Raw genomic sequence first — 16875 nt, 5'->3', positions numbered from 1 at the left:
ATGGTGCTGGGTGTGGGAGGCCCACATGGGTACTGTTGCCAGCCACATACGAGACAGAACAGGAGAAGAAGTTAGGCTGTTGGGAGCTGGTAGAAGCTGTAAGGAGCCATTGATTCTTTTGGAGGAGCTCATCATGCCGGCTTTCCTGATGAACTTGGCTGTTTCCATCCTCCAAAAAGCTCAGGACCTTGTTGGCACTGAGAATAGCTTGGGTTCACTTTGGGGGAGCTCTGGTCCTCACTTTGAGCATCACTTCCTGGCTCCAGAGGGGAAGATGGTATACTGCTGGTCTCCTGGAAAAGCTTGCTGCATTGGCTTCCCTGATGGGAACTCGGCCATCTTGATCATCAGAGGAGCTCGGGACCTCACCATTGCTGAGGATGGCTGTGGTACCTTTTGGGGGAGCTCTGGTTCTTCTGAGCATCGCGTCATGGCTCCAGTGCAGATCCCTCAGCCTGCTGGCACAGGTCCTTCATCCTGCTGGCACAAACTTTCTAGATTCCACCACTGATCTTTGGGCCTTCCCAGTGCAGATCCGTGAAACAGGCCTGCATGAGACATTGTTATGGGCTCTAGGCCACCAGTTGGACTTGTGGGAGGCACTGTTATGAGCTCTAGGTCTTCATCTGGACTCATGCAGGACATTTCTGTGGGACCCAGGCCCTTGGCTAGATTCATTGGTCTTAGTGTGTGGACAGATATCCTGAACCCTTTTGTATAGCATTCTTTGGGTGACGATTATAAATAATCTTACAAAATATGTGTCCTGTATTATATATTGTTTCACCTTGCAAAATAAGCCCCAAACCAACACATGAATAAAACCCAGCTGCACAGGAAGTATCACAAAGAATCAACAACTGGGATCTCATCTTATTAAAATGTTTTTGCATAGTAAGAGAAACCACCAAGAGTGTGAACAGACAACCCACAGTGTGGGAAAAATTTTTTTCCAGCTGTTACTCAGACAAAGGACTACTATCTAGAATATATAAAGAACTAAAAACAACAGATGCCCCAAATTTAAAGACCCAATCAAAAAATGGGCATCAGATGAATATACACTTCTCAGGTGAAGAAGCAGAAACAGCAAATAACTATATGAAAAAATATTCAACATCATTGGTCATTTCAGAGATGCAAAGTAAAACAATACTGAGATTCCATCTCACCCCACAAAGAATGGCTATCATCAAAAAAATTAACCAATAACAACTGCTGGTGGGCTCTGGGGAAAAAGTACCCTTCTCCACTGTTGACGGGATATAGACTGGTGTGACCATTGTGGAAATCATTGTGGGGATTCCTCAAACAACTAGGACTATGGGCTGGGGATTTAGCTCAGCGGCACAGTGCCTGCCTGGCAAGGCGAGGTCGTGAGTTCAATTCCCGGTACTGGAAACGGCCCCCCCAAAAAAACACTAGGACTAGAGGTTCAATTATACCCAGCTATTCCTCTTCTCCATATCTTCCTGAAAGAATTAAAAGCATCTACCAGGTGTAGTGGTGCATGCCTATAATCCCAGCACTCAGGAAGCTGAGGCAAGAGGATCATTGTGAGTTCAAGACCAGCCTGGGCTACAAAGTGAGCTCAAGGCCAGCCTTGAGAGGAAAGGGGATTGTATGAACTGCATACCAGTTCAAAAAAAAAAAAAAACCAAACAGAGAAAGGAAAGAAAAGCATCATATCAAGGCCAGGGATACAGCTCAGTGGCACAAGTGCCTGCCTGGCAAGAGCAGGGTTCTGAGTTTGATTCCTGGTACCAAAAAAAAAAAAAAAGAGAAAGAAAAAAATAATAACAGCATCCTATCACAGGCATATATGCATACCCATGTCTCTAGTGGCACAGTTTGTAATATGTAAATCTCAGAAACAGCCCAAATGCCCATCAACTGTTGAATGTCTAAAAAGAATGTTATACAGTGGAGTACTAGTCTGCCATAAAGAAGAATTAGTTTGAGACATTTCTGGCTAAGTGGATGCATCTTGAGGACATACATTTAAGTGAAATAAACCTGACACAGGTGTAAATACAGTAGTATTTCTTTGGTGAGAAAAATTGAAAGTGTAAATAAGGATTAAAATGTATAACAGCTATTGTGAAATAGGAAAAAATGTTCAAATGGAAATGGGAACTAAAGATGGGGAGGGGAAAAGGAAGGAAGGGAAAAGAAAAAGTGAAAAAAAATAGAAATAAAGCTTTTGTAAAGCCAGGCGTGGTGGCTCACACCTGTAATCCCAGCGCTTGGGAGGCTGAGGCGGGAGGATCATTGAGAGTTTGAGACCAGCCTGGACTACAAAGTGAGCTCAAGGCCAGCCTGAACTACCCAGCGAGACCCTGTGTCAAAAAGACCAAAAAAAAAAGTTTTTGTGAATAAGGAGAAGGGGGGGTTGTATGGAGGTTAGGGGAATGGAGAAAAAAGAATCAAGTTGTGTCATGTACAGGTACAAATTCGCTGTGATGAATGTGATCATAATGTATACCTAAAATGTGCCAATAAACGTAATTAATTTTAAACAAAGAAGAAAACAAAGTCAGGAGACCTAGGAGGTCAAACACGTCCACTAGAGGGAGCCCCACCAACTCAGTGCTGCTGGGAACCTCACAAGATCGCTCCTCAGCACCTGTTTGAGGACTACCACGTGGGAAAGAGGGGAAGTGAAGCAGTAGATTAAACACTGCGAGAGAAAGCAGCCTTGTACATACCCAGCTAACACCCAGGACTGTCAGAAATCACAAAATCAAAGATTTAAAGACCAAGAAACTGAGACTGAGCAAAGTTAACTAGGCTGCCCGAGCTCAGGTACTCGATCTCACTCACATCTCCTCTCTAACCAGTCCCCTTTCCTGACCTCTGCGTCCCACTGGGTTAGCACCCTGGAGCCCACAGATCCACTGCTCAGTTCTCATTTATCTGAAGTGGAAAATTCTTTTCGCTATGTGTTCCTGCATTTGTTTCCTTTGTATGCTGTACAATGCTTTTGTGAAGGGCTCTTCAGTTGTAAGCCTAATTATGTCATTTTGCTAAGGGGACCCCAGGATGTAAACTGTCCAAGATGGCTCCCGTCAGTCCTTTTCCTCCGTCAGCACGGCACTGTTATCTCAGATCCAAACTGCAGCAGTGCCTAGTCATAGCTAATCAGCAACAAAGCCTTTGCTCTCCAAACCATACCTAGGGCTTGGGGACAAGGGGAGAACTGACCCTCCAGGACCTTCCTATCTTAAGCTGGGTGAGCTGATTTAGCCCGCTGCACCTCCCAGCGAACTCCGTGTTTCCCAGTTGCCTGGACAACAGGCAGCCCCGGGAACCCAGCCTGCCATTCTCAGTCCTGCCCCGGGAATTTTGCCATCCTGGATTGGCTCCCGGGGTCGGGCTCCTCCTCAGGCTCCACCTACTTGGGGCTCTCAGCCCTTCCCTGTGGGTGGGGCCCTCCCCTGGGAGACCCCACACTGAGAGAGAGACTGAGACCATCCCATAGGTAGGAAAAGGGGGTGAGGATGATGGAGAGGTACAGAAACTTATTTTCTCTAAAAGAGGGATGCGGGGAGGGACTCCTGACATAGAGCCATCCTGCCCCTGACCCCAGCCCCGCCTGCGGTTCCCAGGAGACCAAGAGCTTCCGGAGAGTGTGAGACAGCTTCCAGACCGGAGTGTGACTCTCATGAGACTCCTGGTTCTTTCCAGGGGTCAGGCAAGCATCCCTGCGTCCAGCCCTACACACCAAGTCCTTCCTTCCCCAGGACATGCCACCTAAGAGCAAAGAAAAAAGGAGAAAAACTGGCGCACAGAAGAAAAAACAGAGTCCGGGTGCCGGTGAGTGGCGGTGGGAAATGGGTGCCCCTGCTTGTCTGTGTCCTGGCATGGAGACACACAGGGCTCCTCAGGGAGCATTCAGCCCTCTCTGTATGACAAGGTGGAGTTTTCTTGTCCTCTTCACAGCCTTGAACATGGGTTCCACAAAGCTAAGGAACGAAAGAAATGACCTCACACACTCCCAGAGTCCTGTCTATCTCTGTGCCTTCCTATAGATTTGTCACCCACAGGGGCTGAGCAGGGAGGACACACAGCGGTGACGTCAGCAGACTTTGTCATCAGGGATCAATGGATTGGTCCTCTGATCTCATGCAAGAGCAAGTCCAGGGGGTAAGACTGCCTGAGACCGTGGTAAACTAAGTCAAGCTTTACCAACTTGTCAGGACAGATGTGGAGGCCGAGGCCAAGCACAGGCTGGTGTTTCTGGAGAAGGAGCTGCTCCAAGACCACTTGGGTGAGAAGGGTGAAGACTGGGGGACATCAGAGGCGGCACATGGGCATTTCTGTGTCCTGGGGGCGGGGGGCTGAAGGATTGGAGATATGTGTGGGACTAAGACAAACACTAACCATCACGAATGGAAAAAGACTGAGGGAGGGCTGGGCAGTAAGGGCTGATGAAGAAAGCTCCCACCCCCATCCTGGAGGTGGAAGCCAGGGCTTTACTCCTGAGGTACATCCCCAGCCGCTTTTATTCTATCTTGAGACAGTCTTACCAAGTTTCCCAGGCTGGCCTTGAACTTGTGATCCTCCTACCAATATTTCCTAAGTAGCTGGGATTATAGGCAGGAAGGTACTTTTAAAAAATTATGTTATTTATTTATTTATTTATTTATTTAGGGTTTTTTTTAGAGACAAGATGTCACTATGTAGTTCAGGTTGGCCTGAACTCACTATATAGCGCAGGCTAGCCTCAGACTTGCAGTGATCCTCCTGCCCAGTGCTGGGATTGCAGGTGTGCCCCATTACAATGCCCGAAGGGAAGGCACTTTTTTTTTTTTCTGCATTTTTGAGACTGTCAAACTCACAGCGATTCTCCTGCTTCAGCCTCCCGAGTGCTAGGATTACAGGCATGCGCCACCATGCCCTGCTTGGAAAGTGCTTTTTTTAAATAAAATCATGAAGGGAATTTTTACTTCTTAGTAATGAATAGCCCATGGGATTTTGGGGTAGGGGAGATAAATAGAATAACAGGCTGGATACCCTGCCACCACGTTTACAGAGGTGGGCAGAGTTCATCGAGCCTGTGGCTGATGATTCTGCGTGACCCGCAGCCAATTCTGAGGATGGCTCTGGGACTATTCACAGCTATGTGGAGGGATGAGGCCCGCCGAGCCAAGGCTTCTGAAGACCAGCTGAAGCAGAGGTTGCAAGCACTGGCAGCTGAACTGGAAGGTGCCCGAAGCGAAGGGAAGGCCGTATTTGCAGGTGTGTGGTGAGCAAAAGACAGAGGACTGGAGGAGGACAACCAAGGGGCCCAAGGATGCAGGAAGATGAGTTATGGAGAGGCTCTGACTGCCAGGCCTCATCTCAGTGTTCCCTGCACAGGCAGGATCCAGCAAGATCCAAAGGCAGAGATCTCTGGCATCCCAGACAGGGACCTTCCTGAATGCCTGATGTCATCTGCTTGATGCTTTGTGGGGTACAGAAAGCCATTATGTCATCCCATGAGTTGGGAGAGGGGCTGGAATCTATCCTAAGCTGGTATTGGGGAAGGAGTGATGGTTCAGCACCTCCCAGCTTCTCAGCATCACCACAAGTAGGACCAAGAAGTTCTCATGCTTCTGTCTTCCGCACCCACAACCTCATTTCCTTTCCCTATGCCTCTGTCCTCCTCGGGTCCCTGGCTGGCCTCTGCCCCACCTCAGAGATGAGCCGCCAGCGCCGGACCCTGCAGGAGGAGATGGAGGCCCGCAGCAAGCAGCTGGAGGAGGAAGTGAGGTGCCTGCAGGAGCAGCTAGGTAAGTTCCCCGCCCCCTTCCTTCCGCTCAGAAGGTGACTGACAAGGTCCCCGGGTGAAGGGTGCTCGCCAAGGTCTTTCTCGGAAAGGTCGCCATCTGTTGGCTGCGTGTGAATTTGGATCGCTTTCTCCCCTGACTTTTCCCCTTACCGTGCTGAGATGCAGGAGATGAGTTAGAGAAAAGCTAGGTCTTCTGCTCCCTGTCCTCTTTTGCTTGGTCTCTCCAAATCCAGTGTGTACTCCCCTCCACTTTGTTCTCCAGCGCAAAACTTATTCCCTCTTCTTTTTTTTTTTTTTTTTTTTTTTTTGGTACTAGGAATTGAACTCACAACCTCACACTTGTCAGGCAGGCACTGTGCCGCTGAGCTATATCCCCGGCCCTCCCTCTTCATTTAACTGACTTACAACAAAACTAAGGGAAACTGTTAGACTCATTTGCTGCTATGCCTTCAAGGTCTACCCCCTAGAAAATGCTAAATAACTACTTACCAAATAAATGAATAGAGGGCCAGGGATATAGCTCAGTGGCACAGCACCCTCCTGGCAAGCGTGAGGTCGTGAGTTCCATTCCTGGTACCAAATAAATGAATAAACCCTCTAAAAAGCAGAAATATAAAAAACGAGAAGCCTTTGTTTCTCTTCCCTCTTGCGTATAGGAAAGTTGAAATAGCTTAGTGTGGCACAAGAGATCTTTCACAATTCTGGCCTCGAAGTGTTCTTATTCTCAAAGTGTTCTTATCCGAAAATATCTTCAGTAGCTCTTTATCTACCATACAGACCCTAAATTCCTTCCCTGCTCTTTGCCTTAGTTCAAATCAACATTTATTGAACACCTTCTGTATACCAGGCATTTTGCTGTCCATTTTCACACTTAAGAATCACAACAAGCAAGATATCTATCTTCTTCTCTTTAAAGATGAAGAAACGGAGACTCAAAAAGAGCTGTGTCCCAGATTATACAAGTTATAAATGCCAACCAGACTTTGGACTCATCTCCTGTCTCAAACCCACTATTCTTTCTGTTATACCCGATGGGTTTTTGGCATTCTGTTTTGTTTTTTGTTTTTGTTTTTGCCTTGAGACAGTGTCTTATTATGTCATTCAGGCTGGCCTTGAACTCTCTTGTAGCCTGGGCTGGCCTTGAACTCATGGCAGTCCTCCTGCCTCAGCCTCCCGAGTGCTGCTGGGATTACTGGATTACTGGTGTGAGCCACCACACCCGGCAGATCTTTGGCTTTTATTTATTTATTTATTTATTCTGTCTTTTTGAGACAGGGTCTTGCTATGCAGTTCAGGATGACCTTAAGCTCACTGTGCAGCCCAGGCTGGCCTCAAACTCACAACAATCCTTCTGCCTCAACCTCCCGAGTGCTGGGATTATAGGTGTGAACCACCACGCTTGGCAGGTCTTCGGCTTTTTGAGAGACTACAGGAAAGTTGGTGACCCTGAAGGAGTCTAGGAACCTTTGAGGACTGTCCAGTGGTAGAGTGTCACATCCTGTCCTCTTTGATCCTTCTGCCCTACCCCCCAGAAACCTGCCAGACGGAGGCTGAGGCTTCGAGGAAAGAAAATGAGCGAGCCCTTCGAGAACGAGACCAAACGCTGGCTCAGCTTCGGGCCCATGTGACAGACATGGAAGCCAAGTACGAGGAAATCTTAGATGTAAGCACCGCCCCTAGAGCCCCATCTGCCCAGCACTCTGCACTCCTCCATCACCACACCCCATAGCTGGGGTGACAAGGGGCAGTCCAGGGGAGGGTGCAGGGTCTCTAGGGCACCGTGCTGTACCCCAAGTGCAGCTGGAGGGGATACACCAGCCGGTTGGTTCAGGGGAGGTGTCTGCAGGGCAGCCTGGACCTGGTCCTGGCCAAGCTGAGAGCCATCAAGCCTCAGTGGGACGAGGCTGCGCTGAGACTCCATGCCAGGCACAAGGAGCTGCTGCACCAGTTTGGTCTCAACCCCCTGGATCTTTGAGGCCACTGGCCTCTAATTTCCAAGGCCCAGCAATAAAGTATCTTGACGTAGAACTCAGCAGGGCTGTGGGCTTGGCCTCTGGTGGGGAGGAGGCACGATTCAGTTCTGAGTTGACCCATTATCCCAAAGGCTGAGTGACAGGAGAGAAACTGACAGAAACGGTATCCCATCCCTTCAGCCTAGGTCCTTGGTGATTCCTTCAAACTACCTCCCTTTCCCCCCCCCAAAACACAAAGACACACAGATTTATAGGAAAAGGCCATTCTATAACAGGACATGGTAGTAACTAAGCACCCGCCTTCACAATTCTCAGGTGTCCAGAGGGCAGGGTATAACCACTCTCCAAATTCTTGTATTACACTGGAGTCAGACCTAGGCCAGCTTCCAAATGGTTTTAATCCTAGCCAGCCCCACAGCACCCCCTCCTCAGGCAGAACTTCATCCTGGTGTGAGCTCTCTGGAGTTCCCACAGCGTTCCCTGGGGCCTCAGGTTTCTTCACCGGCCTCTGACCACATCCTCAGCTGGAACGGGGCCCAGGGGAGGGGAGTGAGCCCTGGGCAGCCCCGTTAGTGATGCCTCGGAATCCTCCAGCTCCCACCTCTGAGCACCCCTGCTCCACCACTTCAGGCTGCAGAATGGCAGTGGGAAGCCACCCGGAGATCTGGTAGATCCGTGCTAAGCAGAGCTGTTCTACAGCAGATCTGAGGCCAGAGCCCAGTCCTGCACAGAGAAAGCAAGGTTGTTCCAGGAGCAGAAGAGTTCCCTTTCCCTGCCCCAGCCTGTCCTGAAATGTCCAGGAGTAGCCCTCGTTCTGCGCGTCCCCACCTCCCAGGACCTGAAGTCCCCACCTGCAGCCCCACACAGTCCTCCCGGTCTCCTGTTTACTGGCTTGTCGTTGCCCTTCTTTGGCTGTTCACAGCTCTGTCTGTTCTTCCTTACCTCTCCAGACCCGGGGGGAATCCAGGCATCCAAGCCCTCCTGAGACCTGGCTGCCAGCGTCAGGCAGAGGGGTGGCTCAGCTTCGGCCAGCTGCCGAAGCCTTTCCGGGTCACTGTCACCTCCCACAGGATACCCGTTCACCTCCAGAACCATGTCTCCCATTTGCAGCCCTGCCCTGGCAGCTGAGCCTCCTGGGGTCACCTGGGGGTACAGGGGGACATATAGATCATGGGGCAGCATGGAGAGGTGCTCCGGGAGGGAGGCAGAAGTAGGCTGATGGGGAGGTAGAGGTGGAAAAGACCCAAGGTTCATGGGGCATCGGTCACCTGAGAGATGAAGAGACAAGGCCCTCTGGCCGCACAGCTGAGTCGGAAGCCATAGCCACCACCGGGCCCGGGGTACAGGAAGCACTGGCATGAGCCAGGAAGACCCGGAGACCCAGCTTTGTGTTCGACTGGTTGATTCTGGGTCTCACCGGGAGAGGTCAAGTTGGTGGCCTCGGGGGAGGCAGCAGCCTCTGTGACCTCCAAGAAGAGGAGTGGGGACAGGCGAACCTGAGGGGCAGATGGAGCAGCTGTTGCCCTTGAGCCCTGCTCCGCTCCTGCCCATCGCCTGGCCCCGCCTCGCAGCACCTACCATGCGGAAGAAGCGGTCAGCCTCAGGGTCGACGACAATGAGGGAAACCTGAGAACCCTGCTCCCGGATCCTGGACACCGTCTCCTCGTGGCCCAGCGCCTCCACACTCTCCCCAGCCACAGCCACCAGCCGGTCCCCTGCCCGCATCCCGGCCTTCTCGGCCGGCAGTCCTGGGTCCACTTCCCGCAGGAACTGCCCTGGGACATAGACATCCTCACTTCTCCTCCCCAGCTCACCCCTGTGCAGTCCCAGGTCACCATGTTCACACGCAGGGGGTGGGGGACACGGGAGGAGGAGGCCCCAGCCTGGGGTTTAGAGAAGGACCCCTCTTTTGTGCCCTAAGAAGCATGCACATGCGTGTACCTGCCCAGCCCAAGCCCCACCCTCCCTGCCCACCGCCAGGGCTCCCACTCACCAAGGCGGCCGTCTGTGTCCTTTTCCTCCCGGAGAAGGAACCCAAAGCCCTTGGGTCCCTTCTCTAGGTGCAGGCAACGGGGCTTGGCGGGCAGTGCCCAGCCCTCTGCCAGGGGTGCAGCTAGGGGCATCCCCAGCTGGTGACACTGTTCCTCCACCTCTGGCCCTGCCACCAGCAGAGTCACCTGCTTTCCACTCTGCCAAAGCTGTGGGGACCCAGCGGGGCACAGCGTCAGCCATCTGGATAGAAAGGGAAGAGGCGAACGCCGCCTCACAGCCCCTCCTCCCAGGCACAGGACTGAGGCACTAAGCGGAGGGCCTGGCACAAACTGGAGAGGGAGGGAAGGTGAGGAACGCAGACCACCAGAGGAGGAAGCCGGGTACCGGTGGAGGAGTGGGCGGCTCGCTGTGGGCCCTGCCCAGACGGGTGGAGGTGGGGGAAAGGGCAGCAGGCAGCTACCTTCTTGCTGAGCTGGTTATGAGTGAACTTCTCCACACTGACTCCATTCACTTCCAGCAGCCGGGCCCCCGGGGGCACCCCTGCCCGGTCGGCTGCTCCTCCTGCACTTAGCACCAGCCAGAAAGGACCCTGAGCTCCTGGAACCAAAAATGAAAAACAGAAAGGAAGATCCAGTCTGCTGCCTGCCTGGAACAGAGGCTCAGATCCCCTCCTTGACCATGGACTTAACCTCTAAGCTCACCGTGGGTGACACTGAAGCCAAAGCCACCCTCATCTTTCACTACGTGGCACAGCCGGGGCCGGACCCCTGAGCCTAGGACAGGACAGAGGTGGGCATCGTTCCCTTGCTGAGCTCGGGCCACATCATACACATGCCTCGCCAAGACTGTCAGCAACACCCGGGGACCGCTGGCCCGGATGTGACGCACCACCTAAACAGAGGCATGTGGGATGAGAGGAGGTATCCCCCTTGCCAGTTCCCAGGACCTCCCTGGAACTTACATTTTGCACTGTGGAAACTAGCCCTCTAATATCTTTACCCAACTCTTCTTACCTGGGCACCCTTAAATCCTGGGGCAGGGGTGGGGCTTGGGTCCTGTACCATAGTGCGAGGGAGGTGGCTGACCAACTTCCCTCCCTGAAGTGTGATGGAATGCTCTCCCATACCACAGGGTGGCCCAGCCCAGCCTCACCACCGCATAGTCCTCGTGTTCCACCACACTGTTGTTCACTGCCAGGATCTGGTCTCCTGCCCGGAGACCTTGGCGGTGGGCAGAGGTGCCTGGCTCCACCCTGCACACCTCATGCCCAGCCCTGCCCAGCTTGTGCTGAAGGTGAAAACCAAAACTCGTGCCCTCCTCTTTGCTCAGCAGACAGAAGCGGGGCCGCTCCAAGTTCCAGGGATCTGGAGGGGGAGATGGGCAGTAGGAAAGGGGGAGGGGAGGGCCACATCCCAAGTATAAGTCCATTGCATGACTGGCAACTACTGCCTCCTGCCAGGGTCCCCCTCCATCCAGTGAGAGGTTGGGCAATGTGGCTAACATTGTGTGGGCATCGTGCCTAGGACAGAGGAAGCACTGCCCCCCACCCCCGCTCTGCACAGTCACTGATATCAGAGGGAGGCAGAGTGGTTGCCAAGGTGATAGGAAGCTGTGTGAACTGCGGTGTCTCCAGGGAAAGGCAGCGGTTGTCAGGGGGCAAGAGAGGGTTACCAGAGTAGTTGTAGTCTTCGGCCAGGCAGAGGACTGGATTATCAATACCCAGCTTGGGGTTAAACTTAAACTTCCTGCAAGGAGGCAGGAAAGACAGAAGAGGCTGGCAGCTGGACTGGGGGCCTCAGCTCTCTTCCATGCTAATGCTGAAGAGCCACCCCCACCTTCACCTTCTTCCTCCCCTTGCCCAACTTCACGCCACTTACAGAGATGATGACGCTGTGTCCCGAAGGTCTACTGGACAAAGAAGTAGGTGAAAGGAAGGCAAGTCTCCCTCCCCCACACTCACACCTCTTCTATGGTCATAAACTGAAAGAACTTGGGGAACCCCAAACCCAGTTTTTTCCCCTGTTCAGCTCCAAAAGGAGTTTCCTTTTTTATGAATGTCATATGAACAGGGTTGTTGTATGTTTCCCCTGACCTTCCCTCCAAGTTGTGGCTCATAAATCTGAGCATATCAGTACAGGGTGTGGACTAGGTAGACAGAAATATCAACTCACTTCTTTCCTTCTAACTTCTGGGTATTTGCCTCAGGGCTCCAAGCCTCAATATCAGGTGTCCCCTACTCCCAAAGCCTCCAAATCTGCCCACCAACCCTGACTGCCCTACGCAAACCCCCCCAGAGGATCTCCCAGCCTCCTACCTGCAGCTGCTTCCATAGTTGGATCAGTGACCCAGTGCTCAGACTAGGGACAAGGTCCATTGTAAACAGCTGACCTTCCCACCTACCCCCTCCCAAGTCCCGCCTCCTTGAAGACGCTGTGATAGAAGCCACAGGGTAATGGTTAACAATGATGAGAGTCTTATCCTCTGGGGAAGTATGTGTGTTCCTCCTGCCCATCCCTGGGCCCCAACTTTCTCCGGAGATCCTGTACTGAACCCGGTTGCCCCTCAGCACGTGAAAAGGCAGACTGCAAGGCCATCAGGAGAAGGGAGATGGGAGTTCTATAGGCCTCTATGGCCAACCCCATCCCAGTATCTTGTACACGAGCCCCTCCCCAGCCCCTGCAGCCTCTGAACCTAGTGTCCAGGAACCTGTGCAATGGAAAGTGGTCAGCATCTTAATCAGAATGACCAAAAACAATGCCCTTTCTTGGAAGCATCAAACAAGGAAGTGGAGGCATGATAGGTGGAAGACACTCACGTTTTTAATAGCAGCAATTTGGGTGCACCTGCCCGCCCGTGGAGGCCACCAAGTCATCAGTACCAGTGCGGTGCAGGGAGCATGAGGACCAGGGAAAGCACCAATGTGACGGCATCTTCACGCTTACAGGGGAGCACATGGCAGGAGCGAAGGCCTGGAGTGGCAGATGTGAGAAGTGTGCCCCTCAGTGGCACAATCAGAGGCTCCTTGAGTGGAAGGAAAGGCAAGACGGGTGGTGGCACCACAGAGCAGTGTGGCCACTCAAATGCCACAGCCTTAGTCCTACAGGAGAAGAGGCATGCCCCATCTCCAAGACCAAGCATCAGTTCACCATCTCTGACTCTGACCCTGGAAACTCCAGCTGTACAGGCCCTGGTTAGACACATTCCAGGGGGCGACTGGCACAGCTGCGCCCACTGCTTTGCCTCCAGCCCTGAAGCATTATATATATATATCCATATATCTCTAGATAGTGGGAGTTGAACCCAGGGCCTAGCATGCTAGGAGAGCACTTCACCACTGAGCTAGATCCCCAGCCCTTTCTGTTTTTTTATTTTGAGACAGGGTCTCACTAAGTTGCCTAGGCTAGTCTAGAAATTGCAATCCTCCTGCCGCAGCCTCTTGATTGGCTGGGCCATTACAGGCATGTGCCACTGTGCCCAGCTGAGGGGGGCTTTCTAGAAGAAGTAGGACAAGCCAGGCAGGAAGTAGTCTGGGCCAGAGAGGAGGAATTCCAGCCAGTGGTCCCACAGTTAGGTCTCAGTTGCCACTGTTCAGCTGCCAGGGCTTCCGAGCTGCTCCAGGAGGGCCTTGACTTCACCCTCCACTCGCAGCAGCTGGGCCTTGCGCCAAGGATTAAGGGTGGCGCCTCGGTTATCTTCCAGATCCCGAAGCAGTAGCTCGAGGTGGCGCCGGACCCGGGTCCAATCCCAGCTGTTAAGGTTCCGCTGTACTTCGCTGAGGATCATCGACCAGTACTCCGACACGGCTGCCCCCTCTGTCAGTGATGCCACGACCCGGGCACCACCTTCAGCAGTGCCCCCCAAGTCTCGAAGGACCTGGCGGCCCTCTGAGCTCAGCTCATTGAAGTAAAGGCTGGCGGGAAAGAGAAGGCAGACATCAGTCATCAGGGCTCTGAGAAAGAGGACCCGGGGTGGATTCACGGAGTCAGCAAACAGGATGGGCGCCTCGGCTGCCAACCTTGATGGGGTAAGAATTTGCAATAAGCCAGTGACAGCAGGTGTTGGCCAACAGGTGGCAGGGACTGACATGAGACTTCAGTAGGTCCCTATGAGAAATGGCAGTAGGAAATCGGGACGGGGTAAGACCCAGTCACAGACAAGGTGGGTTGGTTCAGCACTGAGTTGGCAGGGGTCAGCCAGAATCTAGGAAGAGAGGACAGGCACCAGGCCCAGGCCAGAGCAGTCCTGGGGCAGGAAAAACATGGTGGAAAGGAAAGGACTGAGGGGCAGGGGCCATGGGACCAGGGACAAGACTCACTGCAGCAGTTCCAGGGAAGGGTGCTCCCGGGCCGCCTTGGCCAGGGCCAGGGCTGCCTTGTCACCAGCGCCATTGTAGGCCACGTTCAACTCCTGCAGCTGATGGTTGTGGTCCAGCTGGGCAGCCAGCAACTCCAGGCCCTCGTCCCCAAGGCCAGTATGCAGCAGGGATAGGTGTGTCAGCGAGGTGTTTCCTGTCAGCCCCTCCAACAGCAGGGCGACACCTGCTGCTGTCAGCGGGTTGTTAGATAGCCTAGGGCCACGAGCAAGCCAAGGTTATGAGGGCCCATGGTAGATCTTTTGTGCTGGGCATCAGGACTTGGGCCAAACGGGACACAACCGGGACACAAGCTAGAGTGCAGACAGCCTGGGTACAGAAATGCAGGCCCAGGAGAAGGAGGCAGGGACACAGGGGCTGTGGCCCCTACAGAGGCGGGACCACAAGGGAAAGTGGGCTTTTCCTTTCCTTTTCTCCCTCTTTCCATCTCTTTTGCTCCCCGACTCCCTTCCTCGCTCACCTCTCCCTCTTCCTCAGCACTATGTCCCATCGTCCTTTTTCACTGCCTCCCCAGCCCCTGCTTCTCCCTCCTCTGGCTCCTCCTCCTGCTCCCATCTCCCTTTACTACAATCAGAAATGAGGATCCCAGTAAATCAGCCAACACTTTGGGAGCTCCTAAGAGTGCCCAGCCTTAGGGTTATCCTTACGAGGCTGCAGGGAAGGACCAGTGGTTCTGTTACCAGGCAACCGGCTCAGTTATTACTGAAGCCTCCCTGCCCCTAGGCTGATGTTAGCTGGAAGGCTCTCTCAGCACCTATTACCCGGCTCTTGTCTCACTGCTAGTAATGAACCTGGGCTTGGGGGCCGCACAGGGTCTTGACTCCCACTCCCTGAACTGTGCCAAGTATACTGTGAGGCACACAGTCACACTCGACCTGCGCTGGCCACCAGGATGGTCACAGCCTCGCCCCAACACCCCTCCCAGGGCACTCACCGCAGGGTGGTAATTTGGCACTGGTCATGCAGCAGCAGGTCTCGGAGGTCCCTGCAGGCCTCGGGGCCCAGGCTGTTGAGTTGCAAGCTAGAGCAGAATGTGGCCGAAGAGGAGGCGAGAGCAAGGCGGGAGTTTAGGATGGAGGCTTCCCATCCACAGTGCCCTTTCCTCCCCAGTCTGCCTCTTGCATCACACCTGCCTGCTACCTGTTGCTCCTGTCACCTCCGCCCACACCAGATTTCATTCTACCCTAGTATGGCCTGGATGTGGTTTGTTCCACAAGACTTAGGAGGCTTGGTCCCCAGCATGGCAGTATGGGGGACCACCACATTAGGAAACGAAGTGGCAGAAGCTTGAGAGAGGAGGCCTGGTGCAGGGCAATTAGGTCGCTGGGGTTCCCCTCTTGACGGAGATTAATATTGGCCTCAGAGTGAAGGAGTCTCCCTGAGCATGGGTAATGTTAGAAAGCAAGGCCACGCTGTGCTTGGCCTCCTCTGCTGCATGTTCTAATGCAGCCAGGGGGGCTTCTACACAGGTTGAGTCAATGCAACTGCCCAATCTCAGACTCTCAACCTCCAAACTGGGAGTTAAATACTTTTCTCTTCTTTCTAAAGTATCCAGCCTCAGCTGTTTTGTTATGGCAACAGAGAAGAGATGAATATACACCTTCTGGTCCTTCTCCAGGATTGTTGGCTTCCCTAGCACCTTCTCCCTCCCACAACTCTCTCCTCTCTTCATGCCTGTGCATGAGGATGGGTCCTCACCCCAGCTTCCGGGCACGCAGGAAGACAGGCATGAGCGTACGCAGCCCAGCAGGGTCCAGCTGGCAGGAGGCCAAGTTCACTTCGTCCAGGGCATGCTTTCCACTGCCCAGGACAGCTGCCACCACCGTACACTTAAGGGGTGTCATGCGCACACCTGCCAAGTTGAGCCGGCGCAGGGAGCTCAGCACCTCCGCAGAGAAGCGCTGGTTTTGGAACTCATAGTGGAAGAAGAGGTAGTCAAGGAGCTCCGAGGGAGGCAGCGCCTGCCGGCCCAGCTTGCCCAGCTTCTTCTTGATGGCCTGGGCATTCTCCAGGACATCCAGGTTCTTGATGGAACAGCCGAGCTGAGCCAGCACTGCCCGGTTGTGGGCAGACAGAAGCCCCCCCATGAACACAGGGAAGAGTTCAAAGACTTCATCCTCTGGGGGCTCATCAGGGTGGCGCCGGGGACCCTCTACGCCCAGGATGCTGGCACCCATCTGGTCCAGGACATCATCATTGTAGTAGTCCTCCTCTCGGAACATTTCCAGCACCATGGCCTGGGCCACGGCCTCCCGGCTCTTCCCCACCATGCGCCCAAACACTCGAGGAACCACCTGGAAAAGCAGCAGGGAGGGTGCTGTGACCTCCCAGGGCTGGCTCAGCCACCAAGGTGCAGGTTAAAGTCCACCCCTTCTGCTCCAGCCTCACAACTTGCAGGGTCACACTGCTCCCCTGCCGCAGCACCTCCACAGCGCCCCACTCCCTGTGTGGCAAACTAAACAGCCTAGAATGCGATGCTTTCCATAATCTTGCCCCAGCCGGACCCTTCCAGGGCCATCTGTCAAACACCTGTCTCATGCACTCCAGGCATTAGGAACTTCTTCCTTTTTCCTAAACACCCATCCATTTCCAAGCCCAGGAATTAGGAGGGAGGAGTGAGCATGCGCTGTTGTCCCTTGGTGTCATCAGGGACTTGGTTCCCAGAACCCCTCATGGAGACCAAAAACCCATGAATGCTCAAGCCCCTTATATAAAATGCTGTAGTATTTGCATCTGGCTTACCCACATCGTTTGTGTATATATAT

The 16875-nt window shown here is 53.4% G+C and overlaps 3 protein-coding genes across 18 annotated transcripts in view; 1 reads left to right on the top strand and 2 right to left on the bottom strand.

Annotated features, from left to right (window-relative positions):
* The first annotated feature begins 2671 nt into the window (after positions 1–2671).
* Ccdc153 (coiled-coil domain containing 153) lies at positions 2672–7955 on the top strand. Of its 7 annotated transcripts, none has more exons than XM_005378323.2 (7): positions 2672–2805; positions 3688–3816; positions 4205–4270; positions 5122–5241; positions 5682–5774; positions 7306–7436; positions 7625–7955. In XM_005378323.2, exons 2-7 carry the CDS (start codon positions 3747–3749, stop codon positions 7880–7882), a joined length of 738 nt encoding a protein of 245 aa, XP_005378380.1. In that variant the 5' UTR covers positions 2672–2805; positions 3688–3746; the 3' UTR covers positions 7883–7955. The 7 variants fall into 7 exon arrangements, with proteins under 7 accessions (XP_005378380.1, XP_013366544.1, XP_005378379.1 ...); XM_013511090.1 differs by having other exon boundaries at positions 3609–3816; XM_005378322.2 differs by lacking the exon at positions 2672–2805 and adding an exon at positions 3367–3481.
* Positions 7956–7993: 38 nt separating this feature from the next.
* On the bottom strand, positions 7994–13031 carry Pdzd3 (PDZ domain containing 3). 9 transcript variants are annotated; one of them, XM_005378319.2, is made up of 11 exons: positions 12053–13027; positions 11616–11646; positions 11410–11483; positions 10891–11102; positions 10440–10629; positions 10199–10335; positions 9740–9944; positions 9325–9521; positions 9015–9242; positions 8689–8889; positions 7994–8469 (listed from the first exon to the last, which is right to left on the bottom strand). In XM_005378319.2, the coding sequence occupies exons 1-11, from the start codon at positions 12066–12068 to the stop codon at positions 8440–8442; spliced, it is 1521 nt and encodes a 506-aa protein (XP_005378376.1). In that variant the 5' UTR covers positions 12069–13027; the 3' UTR covers positions 7994–8439. The 9 variants fall into 9 exon arrangements, with proteins under 9 accessions (XP_005378376.1, XP_005378377.1, XP_013366539.1 ...); XM_005378320.2 differs by having other exon boundaries at positions 11616–11643; XM_013511085.1 differs by having other exon boundaries at positions 10891–11483; positions 12554–13027.
* Positions 13032–13159: 128 nt separating this feature from the next.
* The window catches only part of Nlrx1 (NLR family member X1), an 11648-nt gene continuing 7932 nt past the window's right edge, over positions 13160–16875 (bottom strand). For both annotated transcript variants that reach the window (XM_013511082.1, XM_005378314.2), the window contains exons 7-10: positions 15809–16404; positions 15045–15131; positions 14054–14305; positions 13160–13648 (exon numbers count right to left, since the gene is read on the bottom strand). In XM_013511082.1, coding sequence (XP_013366536.1) covers positions 13327–13648; positions 14054–14305; positions 15045–15131; positions 15809–16404 — 1257 coding nt within the window. In that variant the 3' untranslated portion in view covers positions 13160–13326. The remainder of the gene's footprint in view (positions 13649–14053; positions 14306–15044; positions 15132–15808; positions 16405–16875) is intronic.

This window comes from Chinchilla lanigera, unplaced genomic scaffold (genome assembly GCF_000276665.1).
Source record: "Chinchilla lanigera isolate Chin_1 unplaced genomic scaffold, ChiLan1.0 scaffold00011, whole genome shotgun sequence".
NCBI classification, from domain to species: Eukaryota; Metazoa; Chordata; class Mammalia; order Rodentia; family Chinchillidae; genus Chinchilla; species Chinchilla lanigera.
The sequence above is the reverse complement of the archived record's forward strand: the minus strand, read 5'-3'. Positions and strand labels throughout refer to the sequence as shown.

What these genes read in the sequence shown, in the direction of transcription:
- Ccdc153 (XM_005378323.2), top strand. Translation starts at nt 3,747, where the DNA reads ATGCCACCTAAGAGCAAAGAAAAAAGGAGAAAAACTGGCGCACAGAAG. An exon ending in GTGCCTGCAGGAGCAGCTAG is followed by an intron (nt 5,775 to 7,305) that starts GTAAGTTCCCCG and finishes CCTACCCCCCAG; the next exon opens with AAACCTGCCAGACGGAGGCT. An exon ending in AGTACGAGGAAATCTTAGAT is followed by an intron (nt 7,437 to 7,624) that starts GTAAGCACCGCC and finishes TCTGCAGGGCAG; the next exon opens with CCTGGACCTGGTCCTGGCCA.
- Pdzd3 (XM_005378317.2), bottom strand. Translation starts at nt 12,610, where the DNA reads ATGACTTGGTGGCCTCCACGGGCGGGCAGGTGCACCCAAATTGCTGCT. An exon ending in TGGCTTCAGTGTCACCCACG is followed by an intron (nt 10,336 to 10,439) that starts GTGAGCTTAGAG and finishes TTTTGGTTCCAG; the next exon opens with GAGCTCAGGGTCCTTTCTGG. An exon ending in ATAACCAGCTCAGCAAGAAG is followed by an intron (nt 9,945 to 10,198) that starts GTAGCTGCCTGC and finishes GGGTCCCCACAG; the next exon opens with CTTTGGCAGAGTGGAAAGCA.